At 40.1% G+C, this 15,529-nt stretch overlaps 1 protein-coding gene across 2 annotated transcripts in view; it reads right to left on the reverse strand.

Moving 5' to 3' along the window:
- The window catches only part of LOC121257229, a 34,445-nt gene that overhangs the window by 9,991 nt on the left and 8,925 nt on the right, over positions 1-15,529 (reverse strand). For both annotated transcript variants that reach the window (XM_041158165.1, XM_041158166.1), the window contains exons 8-19: positions 14,599-14,767; positions 14,399-14,497; positions 14,003-14,080; positions 7,982-8,041; positions 7,715-7,872; positions 7,346-7,547; positions 6,575-6,694; positions 4,931-5,016; positions 4,689-4,793; positions 4,387-4,485; positions 4,056-4,144; positions 3,068-3,216 (exon numbers count right to left, since the gene is read on the reverse strand). In XM_041158165.1, the coding sequence (XP_041014099.1) occupies positions 3,068-3,216; positions 4,056-4,144; positions 4,387-4,485; positions 4,689-4,793; positions 4,931-5,016; positions 6,575-6,694; positions 7,346-7,547; positions 7,715-7,872; positions 7,982-8,041; positions 14,003-14,080; positions 14,399-14,497; positions 14,599-14,767 (1,414 nt within the window). The remainder of the gene's footprint in view (positions 1-3,067; positions 3,217-4,055; positions 4,145-4,386; positions 4,486-4,688; positions 4,794-4,930; positions 5,017-6,574; positions 6,695-7,345; positions 7,548-7,714; positions 7,873-7,981; positions 8,042-14,002; positions 14,081-14,398; positions 14,498-14,598; positions 14,768-15,529) is intronic.

A 15,529-nucleotide genomic window follows, 5' to 3' on the forward strand; every position in this document is an offset into this window, starting at 1 on the left:
ACACCTCGAATAGAGGTCCAATACACCAATATATCCACTACAGATTCCGGCATAACCCATGCTAATTCCATCCTTTTAAACACCTCATTCCAGAGAGTCCTGGCTACATCACAATGTACCAGTAAATGGTTCACCGACTCACCTCCTCTTTTACACATACAACACCAGTATGCAATGATTATCCTCCTATTTCTTAGATTATCTGTAGTAAGAATCTTGCCTAGTGACGCTGTCCACACAAAGAAAGACGCTTTAGGAGGCGCCTTGTGTCGCCAGATCCTTCTCCAAGGAAATTGTATCTCCGGCATTTGTGTGAGGACCTTATAAAAGGACATAACAGTGAAAACCCCTCTCCTTGTAGGACTCCACCACAGGCCATCTTCATGCTGAAAACTTGGACGACACGAATACAAGAGACTATAGAAATCTGCAAAACTCTCTATCTCCCAATCCTGTGCCGCCCGGTTAAAGTTGATATTCCAGTGAATACCCTTTCTGAGATTCCATAACCTTTGCCACTGTGACATCTTTGGCACTTGCTATCAGGAAAAGTAAAGGAAACAAGTCTTGGAGAGCGCCACACCAAACATCCTTCCAAAATCTAATCCTTGAGCCTGTATCCAACTAGAACCTAGTATGTTGATGAAAGACCTCCCACCCTTTTCTAATATGCTTCCATAACCCCACACCATGTGCCCCTCTAACTTCTCTAGTGCACCAACCCTCCCCTAAACCACCATATTTATTCACAATTACAATTTTCCATAAGGCTTCTAGTTCCTTGGTGCCACAGCCATTTGCCAAGGAGCGCCCGATTAAACAACCTTAAGTTTCTAATACCCAAGCCTCCACTCGAGATAGGATGGCACACCATCTCCCACCTGACAAGATGAAATTTAAACTCTTCTCCTAAGCCACCCCACAGAAAATCTCTTTGTAACTTTTCAAAACAACCCGCCACACTTGCCGGTATAGGGAATAATGATAAGAAATATGTGGGTATACTTTTAATCAATGTAATCCGGCCTCCTTTTGACAAGTACATTCTCTTCCACCCTGCTAGTCTCCTCTCTACTTTTTCAATCACTGTATCCCAGATCGAGCATGCCCTCGAAGCTATACCCAATGGTAATCCCAGGTAAGTCATCGGAAGAGATGCTATCTTACAACCCAATGTGTCCACCAATTCCCTAATATTCTGAACCTCACCAATCGGCACCAACTCGGATTTATCATAGTTCACTTTTAAACCAGACACTGCTTCAAAACAAAGCAAACATGCCTTCACTGCCCGCAACTGGTCTCGATCAGCTTCGCACATAATAAGTGTGTCATCTGCAAACAGCAAATGAGAAATAGAGGTAAAACCCCCGCTCGGAGATCCAATTTGGAAACCACTAACAAACCCATTAGCCAACAACGCCACAATCATCCTGCTTAGTGCTTCCATAACAATAACAAAAAGTAACGGAGACAACGGATCCCCTTGTCTCAAACCACGAGAACTCTGGAAGAACCTCGAGGCTGCCATTGATCAACACCGAGAATCTTACCATGGATATACACCAACTAATCCAAGACCTCCACCTTTCGCCAAAACCGCACCTACCCAGTAGGTATAGAAGAAATCCCAGTTTACATGGTTTCAATTTATATATCACAACAAGCAAGTTATCTACTGGGAAAAAAAAAAAAAGTTAACTGTTGAAGATCTTAAAGTATAAGAACTACATGATCGTAGAAATCGGTACATTCAACTACATTGAAAGAAATCAAACACAAAACAATATGTGGACAATAACTGGAAGATAAATGTTACCAACAAAAGAAATAAAAACCGGAACACAGATTAAATGCTGTCTCTATCCCCCTACCATCCACTTATATTATTTGAGAGTCAGGCCAGACCTGACAAGAGGTTAATGGAGAGCAAAGTTTTTTATATCACACGCACAACCACCAAAAAGAGCTTCATCAGGAAACAATCAGTGCTTACATATTAAAAATAGTTTTTTTTATACAAGAAAAATTTATTAATCAACATAATTAGGCTACTCTACCAACTGAGCTATCTGCTCGAGCCCAGTGGAGCATGCATGAAGGAGTCAAATGCTTATTCTATTATAGCCCAAGGTCCCAAGTGCACAAGGAGTATACAAGAGAGAACACCTAATTACAAGCTAAGAGCTGGAAGAGCAACATAGAGATTACGAAAACTAGTCCCATCCAATACAATAGCCTATGCCCAAAGTAACAATGTAGGGGGGAAAAAAATCTCTAATCCCTCCCAATGAACGTTGGACAGATTTCTTGTATACTTCGATATAAACCACTTATGCTTATGAACTCAATATATTCTTTGCAAAGAGAAGTAAATTCCATTAGAAAACGGTGAAAAAAAACAGATGAAACAAGACAGACAACAAAGGCGTCCATCACTGTTACAACAAAAAGAGCATCACAAGATACAGTTTTTTTTCATCAGTAAAACAAGGATTTTATTGAGGATATAAATAGGCATAGCCCAAGTGCACCAGCGTCACAAGATACAGTTGACATACGATCAACGGCTTAAAGAGATCATTTGATAGGAGGGGTAGAAAAGTGGAAAGATGGGAAGAAGTGGAAAGGAAGCACATTCTTTTCTTCTATGGTTTGTAGTAGAAATGTAAAATTGAAATGACAATTAACGAAAAAAAATTAAATTACTGTTAAGCCCTTTTAGTTAAAGGATATAAGTACTGATTAAGAAATATGGGATTCAGACACATTAACAACTTCTTACATACCAATGTTGGCTAATTATCCTGAATATATATCTGCTTGCATGGGTGTAAGAGAAAGCATAAACTTTTTTGCAGTTTTACAATGCTTAAGGCTCTTTGTTCAGGACTTTCACCAGTCTTGGCAGTATTATGTGTACCAATCAAGACTCAAGCTAATGGTTGATTAAAAGAAATCCAGAAAAAACAAAATTATTGGATTATTTTGTGCATGTCTACAAAAAGTTAAGTAGAACATAAAATGGAAACCAAGTTGTAGCATTCCAGAGAGATCCAAGGTGTACCTTCAACGTTACTTTCCAACGCACATACTTCGCCTTGTATTTCCAGTACTCATGACTAACTAGCACATGCTGCAGGGAGAAAACAACTAGAGCCAGGACAGAATCATCCTCTAATCCTGTTTCCACAAGCTGCATAGTAAAGTCCAATACTGTAAAAAGTTTTTGAACCATGCACGTCAGAGCCCATAGAACACATAGATAATATGATATCAGACAGTCCGTGCACAATCTTACACAAAGACAGATCCTGATAATCAACTTCTTAAAATACTCCTCTATGTCTTAGAGGTGGATGCAACTTTTATGACAGTTTTAATTACTTTTTTGGAAATTAATAGGGTTTTTATTGGAAATGCAAAATTTTCCACTTTTGCTAAGTAAACATTTACTTTAAAAAGTCCTAAAAAAAGCAAGAGATTTAAATAGGGATGGGGGGAATCCATACAAAGGTAAAAACAAAAAGAAAAAGGAAACAAGAGTTTCAGGGACCAATGTAAACCCATTACAAAGAGGTGCAAAGAGACAAGTTTTGATCAAGAAGATACCAATTTGAGAGGGAATAGGGGCCCAGCACATTTTAAGCAATTTTTAGAGTGTACAAAGGGAAAGTAACTCGATCTTATCATTTTTAGTATTTGTGCTGGCTTGGTTGATGAACACTGACTCAAAGACCATTCGAACATGGCCTGATCTGGCCAACGTCTTTGTGACGCACTATGCATACAATACATACATTCAGTTTTCTAGGCGTAAACTAGAACTCATTAAGCAAGGACCAGCTCAGTCTTTCACTGACTTCATAACTTGGAGGAGGGCCCAAGCTGCTCCTCATATTTCACATTAGTAGTAATTTGCTTACTCTGTACCACGTCCCTAATGAAATGACAATCAACTTTGATATGCTTGGTTCTTTCATGGAACAATGTTTATGGATGAGACAAATATAAAGATACAGCAAAACACAAGAAAACTACTACCACAAACATGCCTGATATAGCCAATGGGTTGTCGTTATCGTTCTGCTCGCAGTCAATTAGAAGCATCTTTGCCAGTTTTCCAGAAAGTAACCACGATCCACTAGACAAAGGAGATAAAAAGAATTAAAACACAGACTATAAATTCATTCTTCTTTTTTTTTTTTTTTTGGATAAGTTATCAATAGTTCTTCTCTTATAAATAAAATTAAAATCACAGTTTGTTAACACAAAGCAAGGAGGCCACCGCACTTGGTAAACATGCAATTCTGCGGAATCACATATTTACACTTTGACATTTGATTAACAAAAAAAGTTACATGAAATTTGAACTAGAGGATTCACCTTGATGAACCATTACTGTCAACATCGTAGACACTTGTCCTTAAAACCACATCAAATATATTTGCCTTTAGAACCACCGCAACAACATGAGATGGGGAACTGACAAAAAACACGCATTTTTTATCAGTAAATAAGAATTTTATTGATGATAATAGGCATGGTAATGATTGAGGTTGTAGTATTTTTTGTTTCTGTTTATGGCCATAAACAATTCACACACAAATGTCAAATATGTAGTAGCAAAGAACCAGACCAAACACGAACAAAAGATTCATCCAGAGCAACCAAACAAAAACATATACCATTTCAACAACTTGCCCAGAATCTTGACACACATGGACATCAGAGCAGCACTGCTGGAGTTTGGAGGCAGATTTCTGACCAAAGTGCAAATAGTTTCAACCACCCTACAGTGGACATAAAGACAACAAACTATCTCCAACTTAAAAAAAGAAGCATAACCATGAAAGGGACGACTAGAAAATGAACCCAGGAAAGGAAAGATAAAAAGGAAGGGAAAAAAACATCTAAGTGTCCTAATTACCACATATTCTTGTCCATTGTCTCAGTCATCCCAGTTTCTTCAGGATGCAATAAGCTGCCAATCTCCATCAAAGCAAAACACAAAGCCTACATATGATAAATTGATAGAAATTAGGTGAGAAGAAATCGAAACCGAAAAAATCAAACCGTATTTATTTTAAAAAAAAAAAAACTGCTGGCCCTATAAAGGATGAACTTTATTTAACACTAAGACCCAGGAATGAAACAACCCAAGCTAAGCATTGGGGTATTCAATCTCAGCACAGTCAAGCTGGATTTGTTCAAATGAAACTAGGCTTTAGCCAAGCTGCGGCAACCATGTTCAAGCTCCATCCATCATCATGGATATGGGCTTAGGACAGAGAAGTCAATGTGAGCATGAACATGGGTATCGTGCCGGAATAAAAATCACACAGAAATAATCGAGGAAGAGCCCAACAAAGAACAGAGATAATGATAAACTTTCGCAACCAAAACCATACAGAAATTTATATAAACCTAAAAAAAGTCAAGATTTTCTATTAAACACTTCTCATCTATTAAACATTCCTAGAGTGAATCTAAGTAATAAAATAAAAATTCAGGACACAACTCAGGAAATTTAAAGGTGAAATTTCGGAACAGACTCAAATGAAAATTTGAGGAAAAGAATGCCAACAACAAGAGAGAAGAAAAGAGAGTCCAAATTCAAATGTACAAGTGAAATACTAGATTAGAAGACCAGGAAAGGAAGACAGGCAGGTAAAAAAGCTAGATTCATTTGTGAATGGGAAAAATGAAGAAAAAGCTGGATATGATCCTGGAACAGAAAAGTAAAAAGGAATGAACCAAAGTGCACATACTGCAGACTTTCTTTTCTATTGTTCTCCTCCTAAGATTAATAGAACACTTGAAATAAAGGGAAAGTGAGCTTAAAGCCAAGCACACAATCCAGAATTTTTGCAGGATCAGATCTTGAGGACAAAAGGAATGTGAGGCCAAATAAAGCACTTGGCAGTAAAGATACTGTGGAAGGAAAAACAAACTCCAAAAGCCACAACAATACCAATAAGAAATTAAAATCGCACTTTATTATAATCTTTAAAATGCAACCAAGTCTCAGATCGAGAATACAAACAGAGCCATTTCAGTAAAAAAAACAATGAATCTTTCCAAGTTGACTGGATAGCAGGGCAAAAAGGGACAAAAACAAAGAGATAAACAGGTTTATTGAATACGAGTCAGATCACTATAGAAAGCTGAAACTATAGGACCAAAGTTTTCTGACAGCAACACCATTCCCAATAGAATGCATCAAAGAATCTTCTAGTGTAGTAACTCGGCACCGTGCCGATCATAGAGAAAAAATTTATAATAGAAGTGTCCATACAAAAATCAATATCCAGGTTGAAATAGATCAAAGGCTTGTCACACAATTAGATTATGAAAGGACTATTGACATTCTGATCTATCCACGTCCACCACCATCTAATGCAGCTCAAACATTTTCCTTTAACACAACACATAGCAATGGACGTTCTCAGGCAACAGTCAATTTACTATCATAAATTTCTATCAAAATCACCTAAACGTGACCTAACCTAAACAGTTCCAAATCAGATTTGGCAGGATATCAAACAATAGTTAGATAAAACAAACAAATTACCGTGTTAAAAGACACCATTCGACTAAGCAGGTCAAGAGTAAGGAAAACTTCCTCACTTTTGTCCAAATATGGCTCCTGGGCCAAACGGAGAAGCAATACCAGCATGCCAGACTGAGCATACTACAAACAGAAAAAGATGCATATATCAGCAAAAAGGAGCAGCTAATATAAAAACTGAATTGAATCACCAAATTGACACAACGGCAAGACCATAACCACGTGTCCAGGGTCCAGGGAAGCAAAACCATGAACATGTGAAAAAAGGAGATTCAAGAAGAATTAGCCATGACCAGAATTTTAAGGTAGATATCATTCACCATGGAACCATGACAAAACATGGATTTCAAGGTTACAATCAATTTCACTGTAATGCTGCACCAAAAAATAAATAAATTGATGGACTCAAGTTCTTTCAGTAAAATGAGAAGATATTAAATAAATATTCCATGTAAGATATGAAAAAACATTCTACAACACCTCATCCAGTCCAGAGAGGAAGGTCAGTCACATGAGTGTTATAAGAGTAGGCCTTTTCAGACACCACAAAGTTGGTGCCACGATAATAGATGGAAATCCAAGGAAGAAAGGGAAATATATATAATTCGGTAGAAACATCCAAAAATGTCAATTGAAATGGTAATCAACCATCCATAAGCAATGGACTTGAAACCTAGATTAAAGGAACATCCTTGTTTCCAGCAGAATCCAAAGGGCCTAACATAACAAAATTGCAAACATTAATTTAAAACCATTAAAAAACTGTCCAATTACCTCCCATCGTACAAGAGCAGTATTATCACCAATGATTTTCAAAACGTGTCCACGAGTTTTTCCAGGAATGAATAAACCTTCAATTCCAGGAATGTTAATTGGCAGGTGTGTTTCGACAATTTGAGAAATGTCATCCACCAAAGAATCTCTGCTGATCTCACACAAGGATGATATGCCAACTGACTTGTCAAGAAAGTTATACCTATCAGAGAATGAAGACAACAAATGTATTAAAGGACTACATATCATATAACAGTAGTATATTCAAAAATAAAATAAAAAAGAGAATCATATAGCCTATTTATGTTACAAAAGGGATGTATGATTCAGCCAATGGGATCAACCTGAAATTAAACAAGTTTTGCTTACACGCATTCTGCAGGCCAAGTTCCTTCACAGAGGGATGATAAAAAGCGAACAAATTCTATGGTCCTAAAGGGGAATTCACCCTCTAAGTTACAGAGAAGACACCGAATGGGACCATCAATAAAACTTTCCTTGTCCCAGAACTGAATACAAAGTGACTCCTGCAAATTTAAGAAAAATATTCCCAATTAGAAAACTATGAACAATAGTTAAAATGAGCTGAAATATAAGGAATGACCCTGAAGAACACTGATCATTATACAATCGAACCTCGCCTCGATAAATTTTGCAGAGAACATCCAATACAGAATTAAGAGTGCTGTCCCCTATCTGCACCATGATGAAAGCGGGATAAATCACAAAAGCACTCAATAAACTCATTTAAAACAACTTGAAGATATACATAGTATAGTTACCTGAAGATTTTTTTTTTTTTTTTATAAGTAAGAAGTTTTATTAATCCAAGTAAAAAGGCAATGTCCAAGTACACAAGAAGTGTACAAGAAAAAGCCTAGTTACAAACTACACGCTATGGAAAGTAGCATAAAAGTCATTAAAATTCCTCCCATTCAATATAATAGAAGAAGCCCAAAGCAACAAAGTGTGATAGAAAAAGGCCCTAGAACTATTCGGAGAGCATTCCCTATTTTCAAAACATCGACCATTTCTTTCAGTCCATGTGCACCACATTAAACATAGAGGCACCATCTTCCAAACAGCTGCAATGTGACGGTGGCCCCTAATCCCTCTCCAACATGACAATAAATCCAAGACCCTCTTGGGCATGACCCATGCAATACCAAGCCTAGTGAAAATGTCGTCCCATAAAGCCTTTACTACTTCGCAGTGGGAGAAGTAGATGGTCTGTTGATTCGCTGTTGTGTTTGCACATAAAGCACCAGTCGGTTAAGTAGAGGCCTCGCTTTTTCAGTTTGTCAAAAGTCAATATCTTCCCATGGGATGCCAACCAGCCGAAAAAGGCAACTTTAAGGGGTGCATTGCTCCTCCAAATGATCTTCCAAGGAAAGGCATTGATGGGATGAACCGTCAAAAACTTGTAATAAGAGTGGACTGAAAATTTCTTGTTCTTGGTGTGTGTCCATATTAGTCCGTCTTCCCTACCTGCCTGTACTTTCAACGCGTATAAAACATTGTAGAAATCAACAATGTCGTTCACCTCCCAGTCCTATACAGCTCTAGAAAATCTCACTGACCAATGAAGAGAATTAGCGGAAATGCTCATATTATCAGCCACTGAAGCATCCTTGTCTAATGCAATCCTATAAAGCGAGGGGAAAGCATTTTCCAAGGCCACATCGCCACACCAAATATCATGCCAAAATCTGATACGCATGCCCTTTCCCACCTTAAATCTAAAATTACCGAGTAAGTCTTCCCATTCATTTCGAATGAATTTCCAAACACCCACCCCGTAAGCCCCTCTTACTGCATTAGAGCACCAATCTCCCCAAATGCTCCCGTATTTAATGTCGATGATGCTTCTCCAAAGAGCGTCCCCTTCAAGTAGAGCCTTGTTGAAGGTTCTCAATTTTCTAATCCTTAAACCACCGCAAGACAAAGGGGTGCAAACTTTATCCCTTTTAATCAAATGGAATTTTTTCTCATCTTCTAGCCCTCCCCATAATAAGTCACGGAAGATCTTTTCCAGTCGATTTGCCACCCCTGCAGGCAAAGGGAATAAAGATAAAAAGTATGTTGAAAGATTAAAAAGTGTGCTCTTAATAAGCGTGATTCGGCCGCCTTTAGACAAGTAAATTCTCTTCCAACCCGCCAGTTTGCATTCAATTTTCTCAACAATCTCATCCCACATTGCCTTAGATTTGTGAGGAGCCCCCAAAGGAAGTCCCAAATATTTCATAGCCAAGAGTGACACCTTGCAGCCCAGATGGCAGCCACTTCACTTAGATTATTAACCAAGCCAGCTGGAACTAGCTCGGACTTTGATAAGTTCACTTTGAGGCCTAAAACAGCTTCAAAACACAGAAAGAGGGCTCTCAAGGAGCGAATCTGATCGGGGTCTGAGTCACAAAAAATCAACGTATCATCTGCGAAAAGGAGATGAGCGACTGATATGCTTTCATGCAAGGAACTACCCACCGAGAAGCCCGAGATGAAACCCCTATCCACCACCCCCTCCAACATTCTACTCAACAAATCCATCACTATAATGAATAACAAAGGAGATAAAGGGTCTCCTTGTCTCAAACCCCTAGAGCTGCGAAAGAAACCTTCAGGGGTACCATTGATCAAAGTGGAGAAACTAATGGTTGTGATGCAATGTTTTATCCACTGACACCATCTTTCCCCGAAACCGTGCCTGCCAAGAATGTACCACAAGAAATCCCAATTGACATGATCAAATGCTTTCTTCATATCCAATTCACACAAGAGACCTGGGGTACCGCTTCTAACTCTAGACTCCTAGCATTCATTAACAATAAGAACAGAGTCTAAAATTTGTCTTCCTTTAACAAACGCACTTTGAGACTTCGAGATGATCTTCCTCATAACTTCACTTAGTCGCTTTGCAAGAACTTTTGAGAAGTTCTTATAGACCCCACTCACCAAACTTATGGACTGGAAATCGTGCACCTCCACTGACCTTGCCCTTTTCGGGATAAGGGCGATAAAAAGTGGCGTTTAGACTTCTCTCAAATTTCATAAAAGAGTGAAATTCAAGAAAAACTTTCATGAGATCCTCCTTGATAATATTCCAACAAGTTTGGAAGAAAGCCATTGTGTAGCCATCGGGGCCCGGCGCTTTATCTTTGGCCATCCCGTTAAGCACACTAAGCACCTTGTCCTCCTCAAAGGACCTCTCCAACAAAGCCACACTTGCTTGATCAATTTAATCAAAATCTAGTCCATTTACCTTGGGTCTCCATTGATATTGCTCCGTTAAAAGCTTGTCATAAAAATGAACAATGTGATTTTTTATCTCAACGCTATCCGTCAAAACCTTGTCTTCCGAATGTAAGACCTCAATGGCATTGTTTCTACAATGGGGATTAGCAACTCTATGGAAAAACTTTGTGCACCTGTCCCCTTCAACCAAAGGGCCCGAGATTTTTGTCTCCAAGAGATCTCCTCCATAAGGGTGATTTTTTCCAGCTCAGCTACTACTACCATTTTCCTTACTTTATCATCCTCCAAAAGAGTCCCCCCCCCCCCCCCCCCACTTCTTTAATATCAAAATGCTGCAGCTCTTGAGAGAGAGTAAGTCGCCGGTCATTAATATTCCCAAAGACTTTCAAATTCCATTTCCTTAGATCATTTTTCAAAACTTTTAGCTTCCCAGCCAAAATGAAACTAGGGGTGCCTGTGAGTTGATAAGAGTTCCACCATGATATGACTTTCTCCGAGAACCCGTCAACCTTTAACCACATATTCTCGAATTTAAAATATATGTCCCCCTCGTGCAAACCCCCACAATCTAATAAGAGGGAGAAGTGATCGGAGCAAAGTCTGGGAAGCCTTTTTGGCAAAGGTTGGGGAAGTGGACCTCCCAGGAGGAAGAGACAATGAACCTGTCCAACCTAGACCAAGCCCTCCCGTTAGACCAAGTGAATTCTCCTCCCGCCAGAGGTAGATCAACCAATTCCATCTCAAAAATAAGTGCTGAAAAATCAGCCATGGCTGAGCCCATGTTGGAATCCCCTGATCTTTCACTCGGGAACCGAGTGATGTTGAAATCACCTCCAATACACCACACGATATCCCACCAACTACACAAACCAGCTATTTCGTCCCAAAGAAGTTGTCTTTGGTTGTCAAGATTTGGCCCGTAAACACCTAAGAACCCCCAAACGAAACCATCTTCTATATTGGAGAAAGAGCAAGCTACCAAAAATGCGCCAGCGAAATCCTCCACCAAATTGACTATTCTCTTATCCCACAACACTAAAGTGCCCCCTAAAGCACCCTTTGAGACAAGGGTGGTCCATCCCACGTAAGGACAATTCCACAAGCTTCTTATTAAGTGTCTATCGATATACTTCAACTTAGTCTCCTGCAAACAGATCACATCTGGCTTCCATTCCCGTAATAAGTTCTTTATTCTAAGGCACTTGCTTGAATCATTCAAGCCCCGAACATTCCATAAAAGGATCTTGGGCTTCATGGAACATCGAGGTTCACCCTATCATTGTGTCTTCCCCTGCTCGCACTTCCTTCTCTTGCATCATAGTTAATGGAGCGAGCAAGCCTCTTGAGCTCCCTATCTTCTTTAGCGGTAGATTTAGCAAGATGTGGTTGTCCTGCTTCTATGGAAATGATGAGGGCTTTAAACTGTTCCTTATAACCTTCGCATGAAATCCCAAGGCAGTGTCGAAGAACATCAACCTTTTGTAATACCCAATCAGGTTGTAAGCCAGCCCCTGAAGGCACTGGTGGCAGCGAACATAGAGGACTAGATACGTCTCCAGGATCCCCCAGATCCATGTCATCTCCAAACTCCTTGCAAACTAGTTGTAGATCAGAACTGTGTGAAGACTCATCATCTAAAAGGGTCCCTTCAATCGATGACTCATCATCCCCTTCTTCCACAGTGCACAGAACCATTGATGGGGTCTCCAAAACATCAGAAGAAGAAGGCAATCCTTGAGCCCTAATGAGAACATCTGAGAGTTGAGAGGGACCGGAAGGGTGCAAGGGAATGTCTGAGCCCACAACCCAAGGCAGCCCAATGGAGGTCGAAACCTCCATGCAAATTTTCCTCCAAGCTGAGGTCGAGGGCGAGCCCAAAAAATTAGCCAAAGGCCTAGATGAGGCCATCGGTACTGTCTGTGACACGGGCGAGCACGACGACTCTTTCTGTGTCGCCGACGAGCTCAAAGTGGTTCTCTCAGCTGTCGGCGGTGAGTCCATCCTGTTAACCAAAGGCCTGGGTGAGGCCGTCAGCACTTTCTGGGCCATAGGCGAGCTCGAAGGCTCGTTCTGTGTTGCTGGCAAGGTCCCCGAGGCCAGGGTGCAAACGGCGACACCAACCAACACCTTCTGCCTCGGGGAGCTTTGCTTCTCTGTCGCCGTATGTTCGCCAGCGACCGTCGGTGAGTTCTGTGCCGTCAGTGAGGCAATTGGGTCCACTGCCAAGGGGGAGGAGCCTTTACGGCCCAGACACTGGGACTCATGGGCTCGAGAGAGCCCCATGGCTTTCCAGGATGAGTCAGGCCTAATGGGCCTGGTGGGCTCAGATTTAAGGCCCACAGACTCACTTACTCCACTTAGAACATATTGTGGGCTCACAGGCCCCCTAAAGCCCTGGCCCATACCAAAAACTCCCACCTCCATTACCAAGCTAAGTCCTGCATCCACTTTATTCATCAACACCGAAACTTCCTCAAATACACCAGACAACTATGCTCTGACAACCCACAAGATACCTTCCACCTCCCCCAATTTCGTACACGACGTCCCACTACCCTTGCAATGAGAATCACCTACAACACAAATCTCCTTGCCCCTCGACTCCATGGCAGAGTTGCCTCCTGCCAGAAGGTTGCTGGTGACCTCAAAATAGGAGCAAAAGAGACACCATTTGAGGGAGAAGGTTTCTCTGTAACCACGCCACCCCAACGTAGGCTAGCCATCTTCTTGAGATGGTAAGAAAAAACTTCCCCGCCACATCCCTTCTCACCTTCAGGAACAATAAAAAAAACCCCCCTCCTGCCATTCCAAAACTCCTCCAAGCACAAAAAGCAACCCCTACTGTTTATGTGGCATTGGAGTATGAGAAACTCATTGCCCACCCACAACTTTCTGAAAAACTCTTGGCACCGACATGAAGCAAGAGCTTCCTCCACCATCCTTGCCAACCATGAAGCTGAGGTCCCTTTAATGAAGAGAAACAAGACCATTATTCTGCTCCTCTCAGTAATACGAAAGCTATTAGCAGCCACCTTCACGAAGCTGAAGGTTTTAGACTCCACCATAAAGCTTCCATCGACATCCATATTAAAACAGCAGCAGAGAAAGGGAGAAAAGAAACTTAAAAAAAATAGAAGAAAAAGAAGAAGAAAGGGTGAAAAAACAGAGAATCAACTCTGGCGAGAAGCGCTGGAGAAAGGATTACATGCATGCATGAGAGGAGAAAGAAATGTGTACAGAGAGAAAATATTTTACGGGTGTTTAATTTTTATATATGAACTGCAAGCACACAATAATAAGAAACTAAATTTCTATAAACTAGTTTTAGCTATTTACTTGCTTCTTAACGTAGATAGTAAGGCATTCCTGCATAATAACCAGAGGAAGTGGAGTAGTTCTAGTTACCTGAAGATTAATCTCATACGATGCAATAAATGCAGAAATAGAAGTCCTCAGGACACTTCGATAACCAGCAATAGGTCCCTGGGTAAAAAGCAAATGGTGAGAAAAGAAGTAAGAAAGAGAGGTTACTTGTTTTAAAAAAGGGAACATATACAAGAACTTGAGAGGAAAAAAGGCAAAACTACCAGAAAATGTAAGGACCAAAATAATGTTGTCAAATTCAAACTCAATGTTGAACAATAGACTACAAAACCTTTTCTCTTTGGATTAAAAAATGCAGTTTACTAGAGCTGCATTGTTTATGATGAAAAGAAGGACAAAGCAGTCAGAACACTGAAATAAATGAGAAACACTAGAAATGAGTCATGTGAATGCTTTGTTACAAACTAGATAACTCACATCTGTTTCCTTCAGTACATCACTTTGAAGAATTTCAAGAAAATAACTCAAGGATCCAGCCTCGAAGGCTTGACGTACATAACCAACGTGATCAATCTCCTGGAATATAAAATAAAAATAAAATGGATAGCATGGTCAAATTTGAGATGATCATAAATCCCAGTGTGGCAAACAACGATTCAGTAAACAGAACCATGTACCATCAGAACATTATTTTCCTCCTTTCCAGGAAGTGATGAACTTAGGCAAAGAAACACTGCCCATGCTAGAATTAGTGGACCGGCCTCTTTCAATTCCAAAGCATTGAAACTGGAGATTATTGCATCCATCTCCAGGATATCGGGCAATGTAAAAACAGAGACACCCTTCCTGAGAAATTGAAAAACATCTTCGAAAAATTATGACAAGCTATTTTAAAAATGAAAAATGGGGGTTTAAAATGAAAAGGAGATGTAAGGGACAGTAATCAGCAAAAAAAAAAAAATCAGAACCAAAACAAAAAACAGAAATCAAAGTGAATAAGTTTCCAATTACAACCAAAAGGCTTCAAAATTGTCCACTATACATCTACGCAAATCCAACCCAACTACCTTTGCAAAGTCTCCCTAAAATATGGCATTATTGGTTAATAGAAAATATGTAACACAGAACAAGAACTTAGAGAGTGCAGTAGTGTTGGACAACATCACAAAAATATATAAGTACCAACATCTGTCAAACAAGCAATTTTTTTTTTTATGTCAAGGAACCTCTCCAAGGCAAGGCCCTTCAGACCCACCCCTGCAGAGTAAACCCCAGTCCCATGCACCGCACCCTCGGAAGTTTCCCTATACGGAACTAGTTAAATTGCTGACTTTTTACCAAGAGATGTGGCCCCAAAGGATTGTTTGCACCCATGAAGTGTTGAACCTTGGACCTTGAAGGGAGTGATACCCCAAGACCAAGGCTTCACCACTTGGGCCAACCCCTTGGGGTTATCAGTCAAACAAGCAATTGCTCCCCAAAAGGTAGACACTGACACTCATGTCTAGTTCAATAAATGCAATACACATGAGTCCTTAGTTGATAGGTATAACACCAATGTAGCTCTACCACTGTAGCCTCTGTATATTCAAAGGCCTGGGTATTCTA

Source organism: Juglans microcarpa x Juglans regia, chromosome 3S (genome assembly GCF_004785595.1).
Source record: "Juglans microcarpa x Juglans regia isolate MS1-56 chromosome 3S, Jm3101_v1.0, whole genome shotgun sequence".
In the NCBI taxonomy this organism is placed as follows: domain Eukaryota; kingdom Viridiplantae; phylum Streptophyta; class Magnoliopsida; order Fagales; family Juglandaceae; genus Juglans; species Juglans microcarpa x Juglans regia.